Here is a 23727-nt window from a genome sequence, read left to right as displayed (position 1 = left end):
GTTAGATACGGATCTTTTAATGCTCTGGCACTGGACAGCGTTAGAACCTATTGCATCACAGGGGTGGGCGGGCAGCCAAGTGACCGACAGACTTTGGTAAGCGATGTTTGGGGAGGCTGGGCGTGTGCCTGCCTTCCCCCCCACACCCCCGTGCTTTGTAAATAAGCACTTGCAGCTCAGCAAGAGTTGGATGTTACGGGTTTGGGTCTGCCTGCTTGTTCCGTGAGGCTGGAACGGGAACAGTGGTGATGGAGCACGGGAGAGGGTTGAGCCCAGGCCCGTGTACAATGGCTCACCGAGCCCAGGCTACCGAGCGTGGTGAACACCCAAACGAATCCTTTCCCAGAGTTAACCAGACGTAGGCACAAGTTCCCTTGAGTTAGTACATTTTTTTTTCTGCCTCCTGGGCTGTTTTGCGTTCTCCTGCAGCCTCCTCCTGGGATCCTCCATGGGCTGTGCTGGGTCCGGTCAGCAACGTGCGGGCTTCAAAGATGTTTAGAAAACTGCCCCTCTCCTCTCATTTGGTGCTTGAATGAGAAAGTTAATTAAAATCCTTCACCACATTACGTAGATTCGGACATGTGGATTAGCCTATGCCGCGTTGTTTGCGTTGATTATGTCAAGGAATTTTAGTGGGGGCAAGGGAGGAGGCCCGGCAGGGTGGTGTGAGTTACTTCACCGCGTACCCAATGATGTGGGCCTCGATGGGCATCCAGGGCATCGCGACGCTTATGTGCTGTAATTTCACCTCCGAGAAGTTGGCCCGTTCGAGATCCTTCCATATCTCTCTCGTTAGGCAGCATCCAGCAAAGACGAGTTTCCAAGTCGGGTAGTAGACCTGCTGCCAAAAGTACTTCCAGCTGGAACGGTCAGCGGCCACATGCTCTAAGAAATAGAAGGCGCCTCCCTGGGGAAAACAAAGTTGTCTTACAGAGCCGCAGCGGGCGCTGGGGTTACGCCAAACGTCTCCCTCCATCCCACCTCCTCTCCCGTACCGACCGGTGCGTGTGTGGTTTGCTCGCTCATCGGTATCCTCCCACCCCTTCCCAGCCCGCTTTTTGCTTTTGTGGTGTCAGTTGGAATTAATGTGAGCAGGAAACTTGCAGAGATTCAAAATGCCTGTTCTAAAAAGCACAAAGGATGTACTTATTTGATCCCTCTTTTATTACAGCAGTACTTTGTTGTCTTTCTGTTTCAATTACGGTTGCTAGCATGTCATTTTTTTGAAGGAAACTGAGAGAAATGTATAAATCCTACTCAAACTCATCAGTTTTTGACAACACAGAGGATTGTCTTGAAAATGCCATTTTAAAGGCTGAAAGTTTGTTGCAGAAATACCCCAACAAACAGCTTTTTTTAATCTTTAGCTTGATTAGTATACTACAGGGAATGAAGGCATTTAATTAGACTGTTTTAGTCGTGCAGGTAGATCAGCCCCACTTCTAAGAGGCTGGAGCAGTTTATTTAAATGCAGACTTTCAGTCTTTATCAGGGAGCTTCTCACCCAAAGAAAATCTGGTTGCGTGTGGGGAGAGACAACGCCACATGAACCAGTTCTGCTTTAAATGAGATACTGTAATTACTTATAAAGTTAGTGGCAGTTCTAGTTACCAGACTATGTTATTTTTAGGGTTTTACTTTTAAGAATAGGACAGACTGCCCAGTATGTTGCTACTGCTTTGCACCATTTAGCAGAGCAGAGTCGTCGTAAGTCTGATTTAACTAGGGAAATGAACTGGGTATGGTTTGTAAGCTCAAAACCAACTTTTTTTTCCTTTTTTTTTTGCATTTTTTCTTTTATTTTGGTGCAGTGCCTCTGAAATAGATGATAAAAGTAATAACAAAACTTTTTATTCAGCTACTCACTGGTCTGAGCACTCGCAGTACCTCCTTGAGGGTGCCGTTCACACTGTGCACGGAGCAGAGGACCAAGGTGCAGACAACGGCGTCCACAGAACCGCTGGGCACCTGGTGCAGGTCTTCTCCTGCAGCAACTAGGAAACGCTCGTAGTGGATGTGCTGGTTCTTGTTCATGCTTTTCGAAAGGCTTTGCTGGAAGTTGGGGTTTATGTCAGTGCACGTGACTTTGCAGCCTGGAGGGTAGAACTGGAAGTTAGTACCGCAGCCGGTCCCGATCTCCAGCAGCTTCAGCTCTCCTGAGGGCCTCGTGAAGTCCGGTAGATTACGGAATAGCTCCTGCTTCTGCTTCTTTGTTTTCCTTCCATGAATTGTACCAAGCTTCTCTAAGAAGTAAGGAAAAAATATCTTCTTACAGAAAGGCTCCCATATGCCCAGGAACGATAGCAGGTAGATGGGCATGGCAAGCAGCACGACGAAGGCTCGGAGGAGGAGAACGGTGGCCTCTGTCATTTCCAGCGTGGGGCAGAGGATCCGTGCTGAGCAGAACTAGTTCTTCTGTGCCTTAGAGCCCTTGAAATTCAGAGAGAGCTGCGTTCATGTGCTTGCCGTGTTCCTCTTGAAGTATATTCAGCTCCTTGGATTGATCTGGTAGACTTTTCTCTAAAAGCTGATTTTAAAGTCCGGTCACAGGCAAGGAAGGGACAAACAGGGCTGCGTACCAACGAGCGACCGTAGCGTCCCAGCTCTGGCAGGAGAGGAGCTGCCAGTCTGTTACGTAACTTGGATAAACTGGGCAGTCCAACTTGGTGTGTAACCACTGGCAAAATGTCACATAATGCCCTAATCTGGTGTCAGCAGTTTCAGGTTACCGGTCATATCTCTTAAAGCAAGCACGTGTTGTCATTAGTGAGCTGAAGGACGTTAATCTGAACTCGGGATTTGCTGTAGGTGTTTCATTAGGAGTTTGATTAAGTTTTCAGTTAAAACACATTTGTTTAAGAGTTAATTTACCACCCCATTGTAAGTAGCTGGGTGAGCTAGTCAGCTGCTTGCTCTGTGCTCTCTCTGCAACAGCAGTTTTCAGTCTTTTATTTTGTGGACACCTGAAATACTCTGGTACACACACAGGGCTCCTTTGCAGTGAATGAGTTTGTTCTTCTTAGTTATCTTGCAGACCTTTGATGGGAATCACAGAACAGAGATAAAATAATTTGTTAATCGCTGCATACAGTATATGGCTTGTGTTAATTAACTTCATCAGCTTGAGTCAGCAATGAACAGTCCCTTCCATGCTAAATGCATTCTGTAAAACTTTTTCAGCTTCGCAGTCGCCACTGCTTTTTCAAAGGACTTGGTAGCAGCGTAGATGAGCCGCTAGCATGGAATTGCTCTGCTCCAGGTGAGCCCGGGTGAGAAAGGAGGCATTCAGGTCCCTGATAAAGACGATCCTGTCGTGAATTGTGTTGCAGAATTTTGTTTCTCTGCTGAGTGACAGGCAGCCCCGTTGGCCGATGAGTTACCTCCTCCCTCTAGTGGTAATAAAGCAAATATAAAATCCAGCACACGGCGGCATCGTTATTAGACTGCTTTATTAACGGACTCTCTTGTCACACCTTTGTACCTCCACCTTGTGGCAACTACATTAGAAAACCAAATTTGAACAATGGGAATTACTTTCTGCGTAGACCAGCTGGATGTGTACGGAGCACAAAATAAGAGACATTAATGCATTATTCTCTTATAATCTGCACCAGGTTTTAATTCCTTGCTGCTATACTGCAGGAAAACAGAAAAGGTTAAACTGTGGCCAAGAGAGCAGCACCTTCTCTTGGTGTCCCAGGGGAGTTTAACTGGAAAACATCTCTAATGAAACTCCTGGCTTTTAAGAGACCTCTGTGAGGTGTGATCAAGATTGGAGGGAGAGTAGAAAATGAAGAATTTAAGCATAGGTACAACACGTTAGAGCATGACAAAAGGGCTCTAAGGATGTGGCTGATCTAGTAACAGCATTTTACAGTGGAGATGAGGTTTCTGCAGTCTGATTTAACAAACACCAGTTTTCTCCCTCTGCAAAGGGAAGTTCTGGTTTGTGCTTTGTATGTGGCTGTTTCAAGTTAAATCTGCGCCGACGGCGTTGGCGTCTAATGGCCAGTGTGAACTCTGCCTGGTGACCTGGTGGTGTAATGAGCACTTCCCTGAATAAAGCCCTGTCAGGGAGGACTGTGCTGGCACGGGCAGTGGAAGGGCTGCTCGTAAATACATTTCATAACAGGAAGACTGAAATGAAAATGCTCGTACTGATGCCGTATCTATTATGCATGTGTCCTGTATCGGCAGCGTTAGAGGCTGGGTGTTATTCTCTGTCCTTAGAAAAACATCAGCCCTCTCTAGCTGTATCTGTTAGCGTGTGTCTTCTGTTCCTGTTCCTCTCTCTCCCCCTTCTCAGCTCTCGAAGATGCTGACTCCTTTGTTTTGTGTTGGACTGAAACGTGTTGTTTGGGCTTCTCTCCTGTTTGCCTGGTCCCTGCGCAGCAGCTCTGTTTCAGAGCTCTGCCCAGGAAGCCCGTCTAACTGGGAGGAGTGGGATTCCCAGTTTGATGCTCAGGAAGTTTTCCATACTTTTATTGTGGGTGGCCAGCTGCTGTAAACAGACTGCCTGTAAGGGTGAAAAACCTTCTACAAAGCATGAACGGAGTACTGAAGGGAGGTCCTGTGTCCCGCAGTGCTCACGGTCACTCGTTTTACTGCATACCCAGTGATGTGAGGACTAGTAGGAATCCAGGAAGGTGAGACATGAATGCGCCTCAAATTCAATTCTGAGAAATTCATTTTCTCCAGCTCCTTCTGTGTCTCTCTGCTCAAGGAACACCCGTCTCCAAAATACATCCAGACTGGGTCACAGACCTTTTGCCAAAAGTAGGTCCAACTGGAATGATCTGCAGCCACACGCTCCAAGAAGCAGAAAGCTCCACCCTGGAAAAGTGTCATTAAAAAAAAAAAATAAATTAAAAGGACTTAGGGCTGTTCACCTCTGTAGGTGGAACTTTATCTTTTGCATATTGGTAAAGTCACTGGCTTTTATCACCTCTCTGAAGACAAGACTCCCTTCCCAGATACTACACATGCTGGATTCATGTTTGTTTTGAACCATGAAGTCTCTAAAAGCGCCTCTTGTTCAGCTTTCGTTGAAGACGGTGGTTATTACGGGGTGACTACGCGTGTACTGACGGGCACAGTTTGGGACTGTGCAAGAGGCAGTGCTGAAAGCTTGGATCCTGCCCGCTGTGAGCCTGTTACCTGCGAGAAACAACCGTTCCAAACCCCACGAGCGTTTTGCTTGTCAGTTTAGTGACTGTATCATCATACCTCCGATGGGCTGTGGCACCTCTCGCCTCTCCCTGCGGGTTTAGGTACTAGCTCATCTCATAGGTGACACGGAGTTTGCTTAAAAACATCGTACACTTGTGTAACAAGGATTGCACCCGTGATATAGACTTTTAGGCTATAGCAATCTCTCTGGCTATCCGCACGTAACAACCTGTTTAAATTACATAGTCATTCCAGCTACAAAACTTTGTTTAGCTCCACTTGGCTTGCGTGGTGTCTGTTACAGCAAAGACAGAGTCACCTGGTTGTTATTACAGAAGTTTTGGGGTTTTTTTTTTGTGTACTGAGCAGCTGTGTGCTCCTTAAAGAGACAGCACAGTGCCAGGTAGTTATTGTTCAGGTCAAGAATTACAGAATTATCTTAGTTCTGTTGCCTGCGTTCTGGGTAGTTTTCTCTTTTAACCCAAGGAAGGCCTGTATGGTTTTCATTAGCTTTTCTGTTCTGATTACAGGCAGGCAAAACCATTAGCTGGAGTTGTAATATCGATCTGCTGTACAAGGCAGCATTATTTTGGAAATACTTTTGAACTCTGAGTATGTGCATGTTCTGAGGATTCCCTTTCGACCTGGATGGGATAGTGAACTAGATGGCTCTGATGGCTGATGAGGAGAGTGGATGGGGGAGCCTGCGCACGTGTAACTCCGTGTAGGGGTTGTGCAGCACTTAGTGCCTTGTAGCTGGGGTAGAGCCTCTCCTCGGCTGCGCCAGGGTCGCTCAGGTCAATTAGGAACTTTTAATTTTTGTTTTGTTATCACCGTTCAACCTCTGAGGGCATTGACCTATTTATTTCTTTAAGCTGCTTGCTTAAAGATACCTTATACAAACTGTAATAACCCCCTTGGGGGCCCCAGAATGTCCTTGAAGTATTTCTGGTGCGTGGCCCGCCCCGAAGGGACCCGTGTGCCCACAGTTCCCAGCCGCTCTGGGGGTGCCCTAGTTGGAAGCCCGGGTGTGCTGCCGCGTTTCCATCCTGGGGTCGGCTCGCCCTGCCGCCAGCCTGCTCCCTTCGGCCGTGCCGGCAGCGATGCCGGTGTGCTTCGAGGTGCTGCCACCGTTAGCGATGCAGAGAAGGTATTTTTCTTACGTTACGTGACTTAACTTTCACGTTTGGCCACTTAAACACTCTATATTTGGGAGATACTATCCTGCTTCTCAGCGGTTTGTTATCAGTGGATTTTTTCCTCTATTTCACTGTTTTTATTTCTACTTCCTTCACATATGCTGGAAATTTAAACCTTAGTGAGAACCAAGCTACAGAAGGTCCAGTTTGGACTGAAAATTTCTCAGAATCTGTAGCTTTTTGTAGCAGATTATTTAATGTGTGAGTGCTTTTGATTAGTTACAGCTTGAGATATCTACATTTTTTAGGCTGCGTCTGCCCTCGTGTTACAGTAGGGTAGTCCCATAAAAGTCAGCGATGTAAAGTGAGGGCAGGTTTAGTTCCTGTGTCATTTCTAAAGTGAGATAAATGGATTCTCCAGCACAGTGCTGTGCCCTGCTAGCTTGTCTGCTCAGCACATAACTCCTAAAGCTCTGCTCAGAGGACAAAGATCTGAAATTCTGTTTCTGCAAAGTGGATTTTTATTTTTTATTTTTCTAAAACATCAACACAATACAGTGTTTCAGGTTGTTCTTTCAGCAACACAGGCACAGTCTTACCGAGAACAAGAACTACGTAACAATAAAAATTGATCCTAAAATTGCAGTCATAAATTATAGGCATAAATTCTGTGTATGAAGGAGTTGTCTCTTGTAACTGAAGAAGGGTAACTTGGGTCAATTATTAGCGCTCTCTTAATCACTATTTTACTGGAAAACACAGAAATCTGCGTATACGATAGGGTTGTAGCTGAGGTCAGTGTTCTGTAGGAGACTTCCACCCCTTTAGTGAGCTGCTGGGCCTTGGGGAGCTCCACAGCTCCCCAAGAAACTGCCAGGTGCTGAGGAAGGACCTGTGAGAAGAAACCTAATAGCCCAAGTCTGTTAGGTTAGATCTGAGGAAGAAATTCTTCCTGTGAGGGTGGTGAGAGCCTGGCCCAGGTTGCCCAGAGAAGCTGGGGCTGCCCCCTCCCTGGCAGTGTTCAAGGCCAGGTTGGATGGGGCTTGGAGCAACCTGGGCTGGTGGAAGGTGTCCCTGCCCGTGGCAGGGGGTTGGGACTGGATGGGCTTTAAGGTCCCTTCCAACCCAAACCAGTCTGTGGTTCTGTGACAGAGCTGTGCCCCTGAAGCGGGCCGGGGGGTGCCTGGCCCCCCCGGTAGGGCTCAGCTCCGCAGGCACCTGGGGAAGCGTCTCCTCCTCGGGGCTCCCGCTGGGGTGTCCCGGCTCCCCGCAGCCAGGGGGGGCTTTGGGGTGTCCCCGCTCCCCGCAGCGGGGGGGGTTTGGGGTGTCCCGGCCCCCCGAGGGGGGGGGTTCCCCGCGCCCCCCGGCCCGGCGGCCGCGCGGGGAGCTCCGCCACGCTCCGCGGGCCGGCAGGGGGCGGGCACGCCGCGCGGGGGGGGGGGGGGCAGCGCCGGCAGCGCACCAAGATGGCGACAACCGCAGTTCCTCCTGCAGCTCCCCCAGCGCCGCAGTCCAGCAACGCCTTGCGGGAGACGCGCTAGTGCAGCGGCCACAGTAAGTTGCAGCCCCGGCGCGGGGACCCGGCGGGCAGCGCTCGGGGTCTCCCGGCCTTTACTCCCCCGGATTTTTGGGGGTTTTTTTTGGAAATTCATCCCCCCCCCTCTCCCCAGCACACACTCTTCCCCCCCCGGGCGGGGGCTTTGCCGCAGAGCGCTGTACCGGCAGCTCTCGGCTCGCCTTGGGGAGCGATCGCTGGTGCAGTGGGGAGCCGGCTGGGGGGCAGGGGTAGCCCCCTGCCTCAAATCCGCCTCTTGCAGCGGCGGGCTGCAGCGAGGGGGGGCCCTGGGAGCCTTCCCCCTCCCCACCCCTCGGAGGAGAGCTCGCCCCGATGGGTGCCCGCTCACCCAGCGCTCAGGGAGGGGGTGCCGGGGTGCCCCCGCTCCTCTCCCCGTCCAACACCGCCCTCCACGCCCCAGCAGCAGCCGGGATCCCTGGGGCAGCCCGTGCCCCAGGTGGGGGAAGGCCCATCCACCCTCTTCCCCCCGCTCAGCCGCAGCCTGAGCCCCCGTGGGGCAGGGCGGGTTGCCAGCCCTCCGGCCGGCCCTCGCCGCGGCCCCGGGGTCAGCCTTCCCCCGGCTGGGAGGCCGGGGCTGGGCGGGGGCGATCTCCCTCTACACCCACCCTCAGCCCGCAGCAGCGGGAGCTCCGTCCGGGCCACCCTCTCCATCCATCCCACACCCCGCCGGGCCCCTCTGCCAGGCCCCTAAATTCGGGGCTGTGCTCTTTGTCTGCATCGTGGGGAGGGAGAGAGGAGGGATAATGGGAGTTCTCGCTGTCCCTTCCCCCTCAGCCCTCGCTGCGGGGCTGGTACGTCCCTCCGCACCCCCTTTTCTCCTCCTGCTGCTGCCAGGGGAGGGGGAGAAGTTGGAGGACAGAGTTTTGTGGGGGAGATACATGGAGGGGCTTTGAGGTTCCAGCCTGACCCAGATGTTGGCATCATGGTTTGGGCTCTTCCTTCCTCCACACGGATTTTAGGGGAATGGTGAGGGCAGATTTATTCTGCTTTATTTTTTCCCTTCCTGGTGAGAGGGAATTGCATGTTCACAAGCTTTTTCTATTGAAAAATCTGTGTGTCTTCTTCCCCTCCCCTCCTTTCTGGTGCAAATTATGCCCAGCTGATGTGGGGGTGGGGAAGCTGGAAGAGATGCTCCGGCAGTAGCTGCAGATGATCCGAGGTAAAGTCTAAAAGTCTGACGGGAAGGGGAGTGCGTGTGAGCAGCAAGCTCGTGGGTGAGGGCCAGCGCAGCTGGAGCTACTCTGCTGTGAGGGGCCTGAGCTGATTTTGGAGAGGGATCCCAGGTGCGGTGGGTGTAGCCACCGCTGCCTTTCCATGTGTGCCGTGTTGTGGGGGATCAGCGTTAGATCCTTGAGGAACTGGACAGGTGGGGTCGGGTTATGGGGCGCTGGTGGTGTTTCTGCTGTGTGCAGACATGGAACCTGGTCCTTGTAACACTGCAGCGTTCTGCCCTCGCTGGGAACCCATGACCTGTATGTCCTCATTTCACACTGGGGAAGACTTAAATGAGGAACGAGGGTGTTCTAGGAGCTCAGTTGCCCCCTCCTACTGGTGTCTTTACAGGCAAAAAGGGAAGAAAGCAGCATTACATCAGTGGTTTTCTCATGGGTGATGGCCGGCAGACCTGTTTTGGAGGGAGGAGGCCTGGAAATGTTCTTGCATAGGAGTGCTTATTTTTCTGTGTTCATGCTGGAGGTGCCGGTAGTACCGGTGCTGCCTCCCAAGGTCGGTGGGCTGGGACCGCGGCTGCTCCTCTGCCCTGATGGAGCCGGGGTCCCACCTGGGTTCATCACTGCCCGCTGGCTCTCACCATTTCTCGGGGACAGGGTGCTGTTATGTAAAGTTGGTGAAGCTGTTTGTAATCTATAAATAGTCTCTGGTGCTGTAAAGCGAGGGGAGAGGAGTTAATGCAGTTTAGAGTAATAAACAGATAGTCAGTGCTCCGAGCAGCGCTCCAGAATGCAATTTTCCGTACAAGTTAATTGTAAGGCCTCTCGGAGCTTGGCTAGTTGTGTTTTCCATCTGCGGTGTGTTTAGAAAGTCCTCGTTCTTAGCTTCAGGGGTGTTTAAATAAAATGATTAACAACATGACTGAAGGGCTGCTTGATTCTTTTTTACATGTTTCAACACTTCTACAGTGTCATTCATCCTGGGTGGAAGGACCTGGACCTGCTACAAGTAATTTAACCAGTTACATAAGCCCATACGTATGGCTTATATCTAGATCATGGTATAGATATTGTACTACTCAGTAGAACAAGTATAATTATGTGAATATTTTGTGAGCAGAGGTGGAAGGCTGGGTTTCTAATAAATGGAAGAGAAAGTGCTTGCATGTTGCAAGAAATGGAGCGCGGATGTACTTTCATTCTCAGAGGAGGTGAAATAAAATAGAAACAAAGTCAGTGTTGAGTGAAAATGAAGTAGCTTGAAAATCTAAATCGTGGTATCATCTTCCTCCTTTATGTCTGCATTTGTTTGTGGGTTTGCTTGGCTTGTTCAGCATGCTTTTTCATTAAAATAAACTGATACAGCTTCACATCTCAGTTGATATTACTATTTTTCAATGGCCGGAGAGGCGACTGGCAGCAGAGGCCGTATGTGACGCCGGGACGTGCCGTGTTCGTGCGGCCGCATGATTCCCATTCACTATCGATTGCCTCCCTCCCGAAGCGGCTGCAGCTGCAGCTGACATCAACAAAGACACTGGAATCAATAATTTATCGTCGTGTTCAAAGGGACGGTTTGGATTGGGGAAGGTGCAGTAACATAACAAAACAAAAGCGCTGGAGTTGAGAACAAGCACAGGGAAAATAGTTTAAGAAACCACAGAGAGGAAGTTGGGTGTGATGGGTTGTGTTAGTGGTGTCGGGTCGAGAGCTTCTCATCGCTGGACTGTTGGCTTGAATCTAGTGGGGTTCAGCAATAACTGAACGTGCAGAATTTCCCCTTGTGCCCCGTTATTCCACTTCTGGGTGGAGCGGACAGTCGCTAAGCTGGAGAATGGTACAGAAAAGGTGTCTTAGTGCTGCCAAAGTGTGTTAAAAATCCTCCCGGACATTAGGGCAGATTCAAGATCGGCTTTTAATGCTTCGCACCAACTTCTGCCTTATGAAAGACTCTCTTTAAATACTGTTCCATAGTTAGAGTTATTTCTGCCTTCTCTTCCCTCACTTTTGTCCTGTAACAAGGTATTATTCCTGCCTAACGGAGCACATCGGCATACAGGAGGTTGTAAGTAGAAAGAGTAGCCAGCAGAGACCGGACTGTAGCAGAACTGTGAAATTGCTCCTTCCTGAAAACAGCCATTTCAAAATGCAAAAATAAAAAGTCCCCTTCCACATTACTCACACTGTGTCCGTGCTAGAAATGTATGAGGAGTTTATAAATATTCAGAGCAGTTAATTCAAGGAGCATTATTTTTTTTTTAAAAAAAGCAATGTTTTTCATTGTTGAGTAACATACAACACGTTGTGAACTTTACAGGTACTGCTCTGAGAGTTGCATAAATAAAACCTTCATTGCTAGAGGAGTAGGGAGCAGAATATATCGAAAATTACTAAAAGCCATCTCTTTCCTCTCTGAGAAGCTTTTGCGCTTCTCTTTCCTCCCAACATTTCTGTTCATTTTTTTTCCCTTTAGAGGTGCGAGTTCAAGTTCAGTTCTGCCACTGCTCTTTCAAGAGTGTAACCACTTTCTTGCCCTGTCCAGAGTCTGCCCTTGAGCTCTGCTTAGAGACAAGTTCCCTGGGAAACTTCTGCTTTCCAGAGGGTGGGGAAAGTGGCCAGCAACAAACCAATACATATTGCTTGAAAGTGGAAATATTTCCTCTTCCTTCCACTTTACGTCATCAAATGTGAGTGAGAGCTTTCCTAAGGGGAAGGTTCCCCCTGCGTCTCGGGCGGTTGTGTTGCTGTGCCTTTTCATTGATAAAATTGGCCTGTTCTAGACACACAGAATTTCCTGCAGATGGAGAAGATCGGCGAGTGTTTCTGAAGGCCATTTCCAGCCATGGATTTTCTCATGCATGGATATTTTGGTTTGGCTTGAAGCTCTTTAGGCTCTCATGCAGGAGGATTTCAGAGGGCTGTTTATCTACACGTTTTCCTTTCTGCCCCAACCCTGCACGTTCAAATCAAAAGCCACGTGTGTCTGCGTGGGTTATAGAAAAATTCATATAGAAGGGCTCTCTCTTGAAGGAACGGAAAGACGCACCGTGAGTGACTGAATCTTGCAAATTAATAAATGAAGAAATGTCTTAAAGCAAAGATATTGCCTCAAAAGTGTTTTTTAATTTATTTTGACAATCAGCTTGAATAATTTATTAGAATATTTCATAATGTACCAGTAAATGGACTGCTGGGAACATTTAGAAAAAATAATTAAGTCTTAACAAGTGGGCACCTCAGTACAGCATTTTTTCTGGTGTAAAATCTTTGATCTTTGAAAATGGTGTGTGAACACGTGCAGTCTGGCCCCAGGGAGTTCTGTGCACCGAACTCCAGGTGCCCGGGGCAAATTCCTGCCTCCCCTGAAGTCGCTGGGAGCGGCAGTGCTGATCCCCAGGGTTCCTGGTGCAGTTATCCGTAGCTCGGTAAAGCACGTACCCTCTTCTCCGACTCTACCTGGTGACCTTGGACACATTATTGTCCCTTTCTGTGTCTTGTCTCTCTCTGCAGAGAAACTTCTTTTTACTTAAATCCTGAGATCTTCGGGATGATGGTAGTTTAGTATTGGTTCATTCAGTCAGCACGTGGACAAGGACTAATTTTAGTAAAAGCCTTTAAGTAGTAGTTTTATCTTTAAAAAATCAAATAATTAGATAACGCCAGATTTTTTCTGAACACCCTCTAGTAACTAATTGAATTACACAGGAAGGGAAAGGAATGAAAAGCAGCTCACCCTTTTGCTTGAGCTTCCTACACAGGCCTCTACAGCAGAAAGTTTTGCCAAACAAGGCAGGCTGGAGCCTGAATTCACAGAATCCATGAGGTTGGAAGAGTCCTCTGGGACCATCGAGTCCAACCATGGCCCTGACACCACCATGGCAACTAGACCAGGGCACTAAGTGCCACGTCCAGTCTTTTCTTAAACCCCTCCAGAGATGGTGACTCCACCACCTCCCTGGCCAGCCCGTTCCCATGTCTAATGACCCTTGCTGAGAAGAAAAAATTCACCCAGGAGCAGATGTGCTGACACCCGTGTTCTGTGTGGCTGGGCTGGGGGGGTTGTTTGGTTTTTCGCAGATGTTCACGCACTCTCAGCTCATTCTGTTGTTCCAATGAATACTGAAAAACTCCTCCTTGAACGCTGACGGATGTTTAAGAAATATTATTGTATCCCCATGTGAAAATTTTTTGTTGTTATTGAGGTTTTTTTTTTTCTTCCTACTGAGAAAAACAGTAAATATTGACAGTGGAAATCTGTGATACTCTCACTTCACTAACAACTGGCAGAGGGGGCTGCGGGTGTGTTGGTTGCGTGACTGTGTACAGCCAGCTCTGCCCTGTCCCTTGAGCCTGGAGGTCTTAGTGGGGCTGTGTCACTGAGGCCTTCCAAACTGTTTGTCCGTAGGGGTGTTTTTTTTAAACAAAACTGGCCTCTCAGATATCCTGGGTAGTTGTGTCCGTGTACCCTGGGTGAAGGGAATGATTAGGGGTTGGCTGTTGGAGCTGCAAAGCACGGCTCGGCATCCTACCAACATGTGATGCTGTGCTAGCAAAGAGATACAAACTGCTCTGTGGGTCTGATTTAAGGAATTAAATAAAAATCCTATTTCCATTCTTTCAGTTTACATCCTAGTTTTGTCCATTATCTTAATTTACTGGGAAAACAAATGAAGTCAGGACAGGCAAGGACTTCCCAAGAAATGAAAGCCCCAGGTCACTATTATGTGTTGATATCAAGCAAGTAACAGCCCTACGAGTAAGTACCAAATGCTGAAACAGAAGCAATTCCTTGTTGTAACTTCAGCAGCAGAACGGTCTGCGCCGCGTGTGACCACGACGAGAACAAATAGTGTGAGGCAAACTTGTAACCTGGTTTATTGGCACAGCATCGAAGAGTCTCTTGATTTATTAATGGACGGGACCTTTGCAGAACCACTGTGGTGGGCAGTTGTGTGCCACATTTGGAGGGTAGGGTGGTGGTGATCTCTTTTTTTGGTTGGTTTAGTTTTGTTTTGTTTTTTTAAGTGGCCACTTAGCAGATTAGTTGGTTGCTTCCTGTTGCAGGTTGTGTAATTGTGCACACAAATCAGGCATTCGTTTGGGCCTTCATTTTTTTTTTCCCTTTTTTATGCTGTGTCCCTGAGCTACTTTGGTTTCTAAATTCAGGCCTTACATATTTATCTGTGCCATTCAATTAGACCACATCCCCAACGCTGCTATATAGTTTCACACTATGTGGGAAATTTGGTAATTAAATGCATGCAAATGCTGCAAGAACAGAATAAATTAATTTTTCCTTAATATTGTCAGGCTGTTCTGTGATGTTTCTAGAGATAACGTGACCAAGGTACTGGCTTTTCTTTCCCCCTCTTGCCATCTTTTTTAAGAGTTTATTATTAGTACTCTAGAAATACCTGGTCAAGCTTATGTGAAAAGACTCCTAGCCCAGAACGTGCTGTGTAGTTACGTAAGGAGGGAGGTCTGTGCTTAAGTTTTTTGGGTCTCCAAATAAAACCTGAGATGGAAACAGCGTTTGGTTAAGTTCCAGCTTGGGATGGGAGCGTGCCTCCGTGTCGGTGGTGAACTCTGCCCACGTGAATACAGTCCAGTCTTCAAAGCCAAGGGCTGTGAAGACCATTGGTGGGTAATATCCTGCCAAAATAGGTGAATTTTAACGATTCAGTCCTATATCAGAGTTTTCAAGGAATTTGAAAGTCATTTTTCTTTCAGAGATTCCAAATCTTTAATACACATTTTGATGCTGTGTGCGTGTTAGCTTAAAAGATCTGACCTTACTGATGATCTTTTTTTCCTTACTTAAGGGACCTTATCCCGCGTAGCTTTTGGACTCTTTCTGTGCCATATACTCACAGTTATTTTGCCTTTCCTCTTGAATTCAGAAGTGTTTGGGTTCCTCCCTGAAGTGCCAAGCCGTGTCAGGCTGGGTTGTACTCCAGCCTGCAGCACTGCAGTGCTGTTGCATCAGTGCAGGGTTTCTGTAATTCCTCTCCTCTCTTGGCCTCCTCCTGGAGTGTGAAAAGCTTCAGGAGGTACCGGTAGCTCAGAAATGCAATATATTCTTGTTGCTGGTTCTCGAGGGAGAGCTTGGCAAAAGGTGCAAAGCTGCAGAGGGTTTGTAGGCGGCTGGATCCAGAGAAACGATCTTCTCTTTTGTAGGAGTTGGGGGGGAGAGCGAGGAGCTCTGTAGGGACGGTGTAAAACCCCGGCAGAGGTCTGTGCTCCTTGGCAGGTTGGAAGCTCTGCGAGGTCTTCCTCGGCTGTGCTTCTGTACCTCGTCCGCTTCCCTTCCCTTTTTTTATCATGGAGAAGTGCTCGTTTGCGTTGCATCTGGTGCAAAGACGACTCTTGTGTCTAACCCACATATTGTAGAAATTTAACTTTCAGAAATTACTATTGTACTTGATGAGTCTTTTAAAATTGTCATTCTTAGGGCCTGAAATGAATAGAAACCCTGATAATTATATATATGTAACATGAAAGGGTGTGATTTGACTTCCCATAGATGTGGCACGCTCCGGAGCAGGAAGAGGTGAGCCCATGGAGGTCTTGGTCCTAAAGAAGCATTCAGAGGCACACCTATAGCCGTGCCTGCTGAAGTCATTAAGGAAACTTCTCCTTAACTGCACTAATATCTGATGGGACATGAAGGAGCAATTTTTTTCAGAAGAGCTCAGCATATTCCGTGCATGTTGGCTACTGCGCTCTCATAAACCCAGCCCCAAGTTACTCCTCCTTTGCGTTGTGTTGGGGGGAGTACTTTGCTAAATGCCTTGTTAGCAAGGTAAGGAGTGTGCCACTACCCAGCCCTCTTTAGACAGGGCTGGACACCTTGTCCCGACCCTGGGAATAGAGCTGACTTGGAATTTTTTTTGTCTGATAATCAGTTTTTATCTAATAATCAGTTTTCTAGAGAGCAATGACTCTTAGAATCATTTTTGCAGGAAAATGCTGGTTTTGATAAAGTTGCTTTTCAGAACGTTTTCTGTAGTCTAGCATAGAGTTTGTGTTCAGGAGACACCCAGCCCAGGGCAGCCGTCAGCGTGGCTGTTGGAGATCCAGGTTTGCGTGCCGCTTCTGCCTGTGTCGTAAAATCATAGAATCGTGGAATCACAGCCTGGTTTGGGTTGGAAGGGACCCTAAAGCCCATCTCATTCCAACCCCCTGCCATGGGCAGGGACACCTTCCACCAGCCCAGGTTGCTCCAAGCCCCATCCAACCTGGCCTTGAACACTGCCAGGGAGGGGGCAGCCACAGCTTCTCTGGGCAACCTGGGCCAGGGTCTCACCACCCTCACAGCAAAGAATTTCTTCCTCATATCTCATCTCAATCTCCCCTCTTTCAGTTTAAAACCATCCCCCCTCATCCTATCACTCCATGCCTGGGTGAAGTGGCGCGGTGGGCAGGGACGGGCAGGTTCGCCCCGTGCCCAGCACTCGATGTGCGTCTGCCTGTAGCTTGTGTTGGGATGGAGAAGCAGCAGGTCTGCTCGCCTCGCTCTGTGAGGGCTTGAAGACCAGAGTTGCCTTTGGATCTCCAATGCTTTCTGCTTGTCTGTCTGTCGTTGCAGTGACTGACTTTGTTGTGCCTGTGCTCTTTGCTCCCCTGCAGAGCTGACCTGTCCGGGCTGCAACACAGCTAAAGAAGCTGCTGCAGGATGAAAAGATGGCAGCACGGCTGCTCGCACCACCAGGTCCTGATAGTTTTAAACCCTTCACTCCGGAGTCTCTGGCTAACATCGAGAAACACATCGCAGAATTAAAAAAGAAGCAGCGTCCAAAGCAAGACAGCAGCCACCGGGATGACGACGAAGACAGCAAACCAAAACCAAACAGTGACCTTGAGGCGGGGAAGAATTTGCCTTTCATCTACGGGGACATCCCAAAAGGGCTGGTTGCTGTACCACTGGAGGACTTTGACCCTTATTATATGACCCAGAAAGTGAGTCTGCAAGAAAGAAGTCGCTAAACCACCTTTTTCTTAGGAAATTGCAGGTTTGGGTATGGTTTAAGTAGAAGACAAAGAATGGAAACTTTGGATGGGGCTTGTTTGTTTGATTTGTTTTGTTGTATATTGTTCTTTGAGGTTTAATAGAGATTATATGATCAATCCTTAAGCACCTGCTTGGATGGAGTTAGGAGAACAAGGTCTGGGAACTAAAAATAGATAAAGTTGTGCTGATGTGCCAATTTTAACCATGAGGGCAAGAAGAAGAATTTAATTGAGGGGTAACAGTAATGGTTTTAAGTGTGTATTTCATTACTTGCATGGAATTCAGTCTGAATTTGACCATTATGAAGCAGTGGGGTACAGAATCATGACAAAAAAGAAGTGAGATAAACTAATTAACTCGCTTTCATCTTCGTAATTGTTATTTTAAAAAATATTTGTCTGAGGAATTCAGGTGATATGGCAGGAGGCATTTGTGGGTGCCGAGATGTATTAAGAAATGAAGTGGTGTCGTGAGGGAAGTGGTGGGTAAGCAAACCCTGTGCTGGAGATGGAGAGGAGGGACCTACTGGTGAAATAAGAACGTGATCGCTGATTTTCTTAGAAGGCTGGATGACTTAAAACTGAGATTCTTTTCTACCGTTTAATTTCATTGCTTCCTTTGGTAGAAATTTAATTTGAATAAGCTGAGATAATTACCATCTATAACTCGGGCTTAGCTGTGCCACTTGAGAAGCTGGAGGTTTGACCGTAGCTGTGACAAGAGTTGTGATGTGACCGTTGAAAACTTGGGTCGAATGGCTGTCATGTAACATCAGTAAGTTGTCACGGGTAACAACATGTTTTACGATGTTGTGTCGGGGCAGACGTTTCTTGCCACGCTCCGAAGTGACTCTGTGGCTGGCAGGGCATTATTCACATGAAATCAATGGAATTTGCTGGTAACGCTGGGTATAACCGATCATTCTCTTCTGCATTTACACTAGGGGATTTGGTGCTTATTTGTTGAGTCAGTGGTGCTGGGAGAACAGGTACCAACTCGGAACAGGGCTTCGAAATGCGGTGATTTGTGTACGTGTTCAATACCAGGCAGGCTGGCACTTGGGTGGATGAACCTGAGGAAATGTCTGGGCAGCTGCTGCTGTTGGTGAGAAGGTCGCTTGCGTTATCTCTCAGAAATATTTTCTCTTTGTTAAATAAATCTGGTGTTGCCCGGTTTTGGCGTGGGCAGGTTGTGAAGAGACATGGAGCTGAAGAGCAGCTCCCAGGGTCTCTTTGTGTGTGGCCTCTTGCACCCAACCAAAGTAGGTGTTACGAAGTGTCCTGCAGATCTAAGCAGGAGTGTTTTGTGCCCTGTTTGTGTTCAGGCAGTTGAACAGACAGTGTATGTGGGAGAACTGGGGCATGTTCGTTCTAGCTAAAATAGGAGAGCGGCGCTGAATGGGCAGCGGGCACTGCCATGTCCTGGAGCACTGGGCAAAGGCTTCTTGGTTGTCTCCATGTTCCACCAGAAGTAGGAGGCAGAGGGGAACCCCCTTAACCCTCACGCTTTTCAGTCTCCGTATTTGCCTCCCAACACAATGCTATTAATAAATCTTTCCTTTTTCAAGAAAAATAAGCCACGTTCCCAACTTTGAAGGCATCTGTCGTGTGTCCAGCAGAGAGCTTGCAGAGTTCCTGCGCGCTCGGTGTGCTGCCGCGCGGAGATGCGAGCTCTGCGCGGGGCTGGAGCAGCTGCCAGCAGAGGGGAAGGTTCTGGAGATGGGAGACAAACTCGCACAGCCCTGCCAACCTCGTACTTGCTCTTCTGTGAAAAGAGCCTTGCTCTTCCCATAAACACCGGAATAACGTTTCAGTGGCTGTTTCTTTTGCATCCATCCAGTATGGCGATAGCTTCGGTGTGTGCTACTTCTTTTGCTGCTTCAAATAGTCAGTGACTTCCCACAAGGAATTTTTTTTAAGGCCATTAAAAAAGGCCCTTCTCTGAATCATCAGGAATTGCGAATCTGCTTGAATCATGGGAAGTTTTCCAAGATTTTCCCCCCCCTTCTCCAGCATTTGCCAGAAGGCTTTGCATCATAGGTCTTCTCTTTTAAAGCCAGACGTGCAGCGTGCATAGGAACAAATCAGCTGGTTGCTTTTCCTTGCCGTAGGACACAGTGATCTTGGTTTATCTAAAGAAACTGAAACTGCATTTTAACTGAGAAGCTGAACTTTCCAGTGGCCTGTTAACTGATATTTAAAGGAGAAACAGCGTGACCTAGAAACAGAACCATGGTACAGGGAGTCAGAAGTCCTGGGTTCGGAGCCCAGCCCTGCAAGCGATGGTTTTGTCCGAGCTACTTCTCTTTTCTCTGCTCGGTTTCATGTTGCAAAATGGGAGTAATGACTCTTAGGAGAATCAGGAAAGTCCCTTTGCTCACAGGTAGCACATTTTGGGGCTAATTTAGCTCCTTTTTGTCTTTATGTAAGTACCAGTGAGAATTTTTTCATGATTCTTTGTTTTGCAAGTAGTATTCACCTTCTAATTCCTGGCCTGAAGCACATGGTAGAAGAAATACTTGCCCATGGTATTTGTTGTGGAAACCTGAAACATTTCAGGTTCAGGTACATGAACTTCCATGTTTACATGTGCAAACAAAATTCAGGAAAGCCACGTATGTGAGCATCTCTAGCAATGAAAGCAAAGCAGCTCATTGCCTCGTAGTCTAGTCTTCTCTCCGTGTTTGCTTAAGCAAGAGGTAAGGACCATCATCCTCTTATTTCCACAACCTTACTAGTATTTCTATTTTTTAATGTTTTCCCTTCTTTTAGACCTCTCTTTCCTTCTTTTCCATTTATGGCCTAGGCTGTCACTCCTACTAAACAACTCCTCACTCTGTTCTTGCCGATTGAATGTGACTTTTGCCAGGTTGTGGTCATTTTCCTCGAGTAACTTCCATTTCACTCGGTACAAATCTCATACTTGCTACAGAACAAGGTGAAGGTGCTAATGCTCCTGCAGCGGCTCCACTTACGAGGCAGTAGAAGGTCCCTGAGTATTCTGGGAACTGAGACCATATATAAGCTTCGGTGGATTGATTTCAATGAAAAAATCAACCCTGCAGTTGTAGAAGACTGTCAATACACCCATGAACGTCTGAGGCTAGAGCGGGACTGGCCGAGGTCACCTATAGCTTGCAGATGAGCACCTGAGGATCTTTCCAGTGCGTACGTGCCAATGGAGTGACTTGCAACTTCATCGAGTCACATGCATGGTTTGGAAATGGGCCCTCTGGTCCAGAATGTCACCTTGACTGCGCGGACCTGGGAAGACTACAGGGATGGGAGAGAGCAGCTTGGGGGAGGCACGTCTGGCTGTAGCGTGTGCTTCAAGGAGCCTTCGCTTGTGACTTCTGCAGGGCAAGGTGATGGCCCTGCAAGGTCACGATACCGTTAATGGGTTTTGCATTTCAGTGAAGTCACTGAAACAGAGGGCAGAATCGGGACCATCTCAAAAAACAGCCTTTTATCCTTATTTCCAGAAGCTAATTACTTTTTCCTAAACCTTGCATGTTTAATGTTATTTTTTTCTTCCACTACATCTCTCCAGTAGGCTTAAAGGGAGCAGGAAAAGTGAGCGTGCCCTTCCTAGCTATCCTCCCTGCTGTCCTGGCAGAATGAAGAAAGGAGGGTGTGATCCCTGTCAGGCGCCTTCTCCAGACCTTTCGGGGTGATGGGTGGAAGGCAAAGTGTAACGGAGTTGTTTGCTGTTGTGCGGCCGTTCATGAGACGGCAGATAACGGTGCCGTTTGTGTCCCGTCCCAAGCGGTGCCGTAGCGCAGACCTCTGGGATCATCGAGTCCAACCATGGCCCTGACACCACCATGGCAACTAGACCAGGGCACTAAGGTTTTCCTACGTTGGGCTTGAAATGAGAGATTAAAGCGAGAGCAAAATGTGGCAGATACTTTTTTCCCCCCTAAGCTTTTCAGTGGTGAAGAATAAGTTACTAAGAAAGAATAAATTTGTCCCCTTTTGGAGGGGGTGGAAAAATAAATACTAAATAGTGTATTTGCTGTATAAGGAAGTACACCTCTGTGAGCCAAAACAGACTTGAAAAATATTTTGCATTGACGTTTAATTCTGTATCTACTTGTTCAGCCTCCGGGGTGCCAGATTTCCTGTAAATTAATTTTGAAAATAGCTCTGTTAAAGTAACTCGCCCAGGGTGTCATCAGAAAGTCGTCGCTCTCTCTTGCTTCGCGTTGAGTAAGGCAGCCATCAGCTACCACCGGAGGAACATGGTTCCATATGTTCTTAGGCTGTTCGTAAAGCTGTTTTCTTCTTAAATCTCCTGCCCACTCCTCCTCGCTTTTCAGCCATCACAGAAATGCTTAGTGTAAAGCCTGCATGAAGCAAGAGGGTGTTAAATCTTCATGTAACTGGTTTGCTTCTTGCCATCACCTGATCAATTCTGTCGTGCTCTCCCGCATCGCTTCTTTAATGCGCTATTTTGCAGATTGATTTAGAGAAGATTTATCTTTTGTGATCTTACTTCCTTGTATATGAGAACCACTTCGAAGGTTTCTGTCCAGCGTAGGTTCCCAGCCGACTTTAAGAAAACTAAAGTGGACAGAACCTTTTCCAACAACTCTCTAACAACAAATTGAGGCTTTTGGGAGTTCAACCAGACTTCAGCTCTTAGAAGACGACTGGAAAATGCCCTTCTCCAGGTATTGCCTTTCTCTGAGTTTTGAGCTTTGCCTCAGCAGATCTTAAAAGGGCTTGAGGATGTTCTTGGACCTGACCCAGCAAACATCTTAAGAGCATGCAGCCATTTTGAAATTGAGTTTTAATATGTCAGCACCAGAAAGAAGAACTAAGATAAGGTTTTAAATTGCCAAACGCTGTTTGGCTCTTGTGCTCTTCTTTCTACTGACGAGGCCAAGCGGAGATTTACCCGGGATTTTCTCGGATACGCAGGGGAACCGGAGCAGCGGATCTTGGAACCATCGGAGTCGACGAGCGGACTGGAGTGTACGGCACCTTGTTTGTGTTGTGGTTGTACTGAGAGGCCCAGTTATGATGGGCTTTATAGACAGGAATAATTTCAACCAGCATTATGGTCTAGAGAAGGCTGGGCAGAGCGTGGAAGAGAAAACAAGGAGCTGCCTTATGGAAGGTTGTGTAATAGATGAAGGACTAAGCTGGCAAGCAGGATGTGGAGTTCATGTCTGGTAGGCGATTGCCCTGATCACTGGGTGAAACCGCTTCTATTACAGCAGGGAATGCCAAATTTCTGGGTCAATCCCTGTGAAACAGCTACTGAAAATGTGTGTTCCCACGTCATCACTCCAGCGTGCCAAGGCAACAGTCTCTGACCCTCCATGTAGAGCAGTTTGTATCCACCTTCCCCGACTGAGCCTGGCTTGCTCTCCTGGTACAGGTCCAAAGTCTTTGGGTTGGTTTACGTCTGCGAAGCAGCACGCACATGCCTGTGTCTCCGTGGGAAGAACGGTTTTGCTGCTGCTTGCTGAGCTCTATCCGAGCAAACCACAGGGCTCCTGCTCAGAGATTGTCCCCGTGTAGAAATGGAGGTACCATGAAATGGAGCGACCTCGCAGAACCCCTGCGTGGGGTTTTGGGGAATCTCTGTCTTTGTCCACCTCACCTTGTGCCCACGTAATGTTCAGCACAGTCACGTTGGAGAGTTCATTGCTTAAAAGATGTGGTAGAGTTGAGAGCTCGGTGTTGTGCTCGGGACGCAGCTGAAGGTGGTGAGCATCCCAAGGTGGTGGGTATCCTGCTCCGAAGCCTCTGCAGGGCGCAGCAAAAGGCGATTTAAACATGAGTGGTGTGTGAGTCTTGGAAAGTTTGTGGTGTCAGGGAAGGAGAGGAGGCTGGTTCTTGAAATCAGGTGTCCCTTGACCACTCTGTAATCTGCAATTATGAAAAACTTATGGCCTTTTACAATACTGTTACATGCCAAGGTAATCTGCTCATTAATTCTTGATGCTGCAACTTAAGAGCTGTCCAGGGTCGTCTTTAAAGTGCTTTTGTTGGGAGATGCATTAGTGGTTATGCTTAACTAATCTTTCTCACTCAGTGCTGAACCACAATCTGATTTTGATTTCCTTTTCAAATAATTTCCTGCTCAATGGTCTAATTTAGCCAAATGAGCTAAAATACGTTGTTTCACTTACTAGGGGGGAAATGACAAATTTCATAAGAGTGAGTCTCCTGGGGAAGCACAGTGACTGCGTTGGCAGAAAGCCCTCGTGGATTCCCTTGGGTTGGACTCGGGGAGGCTCGGGGCTGTGCCAAACGGTGGGCTGGTGCCGGGGAGCGAGCCTGCAGCGAGCCCAGCTCCGCTCCCTTCCCCTGCAGCGGTCCGGGCTTCATCCCCCCTCGCTGACGCTGCAGCATCCCGGAGGGAACGTAAAATGGTGCTGGGAAAAGGGCTTTGGCTTTTCAGTGCACGCAAATGGCTTTTTTTTTCCCTTCAAGTCGAGCGGTAGGTGCATTGAGTGTGCTGGTATTAAGCAACCACAGTTCTAATTTTGCCTCTCCAGATGGCTGCGTGTGATCCTCCCGGTGCTTTTTGGTATGCGCGTTCGCTAGCGGGGGGATGAAGTAGCAGGTCTGTATTTTAAGGCTGGTGAGGGAGAGATGAGATCGATTCTGCCTCACGTTTACATGATTCATTCCACAGGTTCTGTATAAA

General features: G+C 48.0%; 2 protein-coding genes across 3 annotated transcripts in view; one reads left to right on the top strand and one right to left on the bottom strand.

The window, feature by feature from the left end:
- Position 1: 1 nt before the first annotated feature.
- On the bottom strand, positions 2-2604 carry TMT1A (thiol methyltransferase 1A). The gene is made up of 2 exons (XM_068409815.1): positions 1867-2604; positions 2-907 (listed from the first exon to the last, which is right to left on the bottom strand). Exons 1-2 carry the CDS (start codon positions 2368-2370, stop codon positions 671-673), a joined length of 741 nt encoding a protein of 246 aa, XP_068265916.1. The 5' UTR covers positions 2371-2604; the 3' UTR covers positions 2-670.
- A 5170-nt stretch (positions 2605-7774) lies between these two features.
- Positions 7775-23727, top strand: part of SCN8A (sodium voltage-gated channel alpha subunit 8) — a 55491-nt gene continuing 39538 nt past the window's right edge. The window contains exons 1-2 of one of the 2 annotated variants that reach the window (XM_068409767.1): positions 7775-7862; positions 16683-17012. In XM_068409767.1, the coding sequence (XP_068265868.1) occupies positions 16737-17012 (276 nt within the window). In that variant the 5' untranslated portion in view covers positions 7775-7862; positions 16683-16736. Of the gene's footprint in view, positions 7863-16682; positions 17013-23727 lie in introns of those variants that run through there. The other variant, XM_068409765.1, reaches the window with a different exon arrangement.

This window comes from Nyctibius grandis, chromosome 11 (assembly GCF_013368605.1).
Source record: "Nyctibius grandis isolate bNycGra1 chromosome 11, bNycGra1.pri, whole genome shotgun sequence".
NCBI lineage: Eukaryota > Metazoa > Chordata > Aves > Nyctibiiformes > Nyctibiidae > Nyctibius > Nyctibius grandis.
Note: the sequence above shows the minus strand (reverse complement) of the source record. Positions and strands in the feature narration are given on the sequence as shown.

Coding starts and splice junctions, on each gene's coding strand:
- TMT1A (XM_068409815.1), bottom strand. CDS start 2,370: ATGACAGAGGCCACCGTTCTCCTCCTCCGAGCCTTCGTCGTGCTGCTT. Junction 908..1,866: donor TACTGCGAGTGCTCAGACCA/GTGAGTAGCTGA, acceptor TGTTTTCCCCAG/GGAGGCGCCTTCTATTTCTT.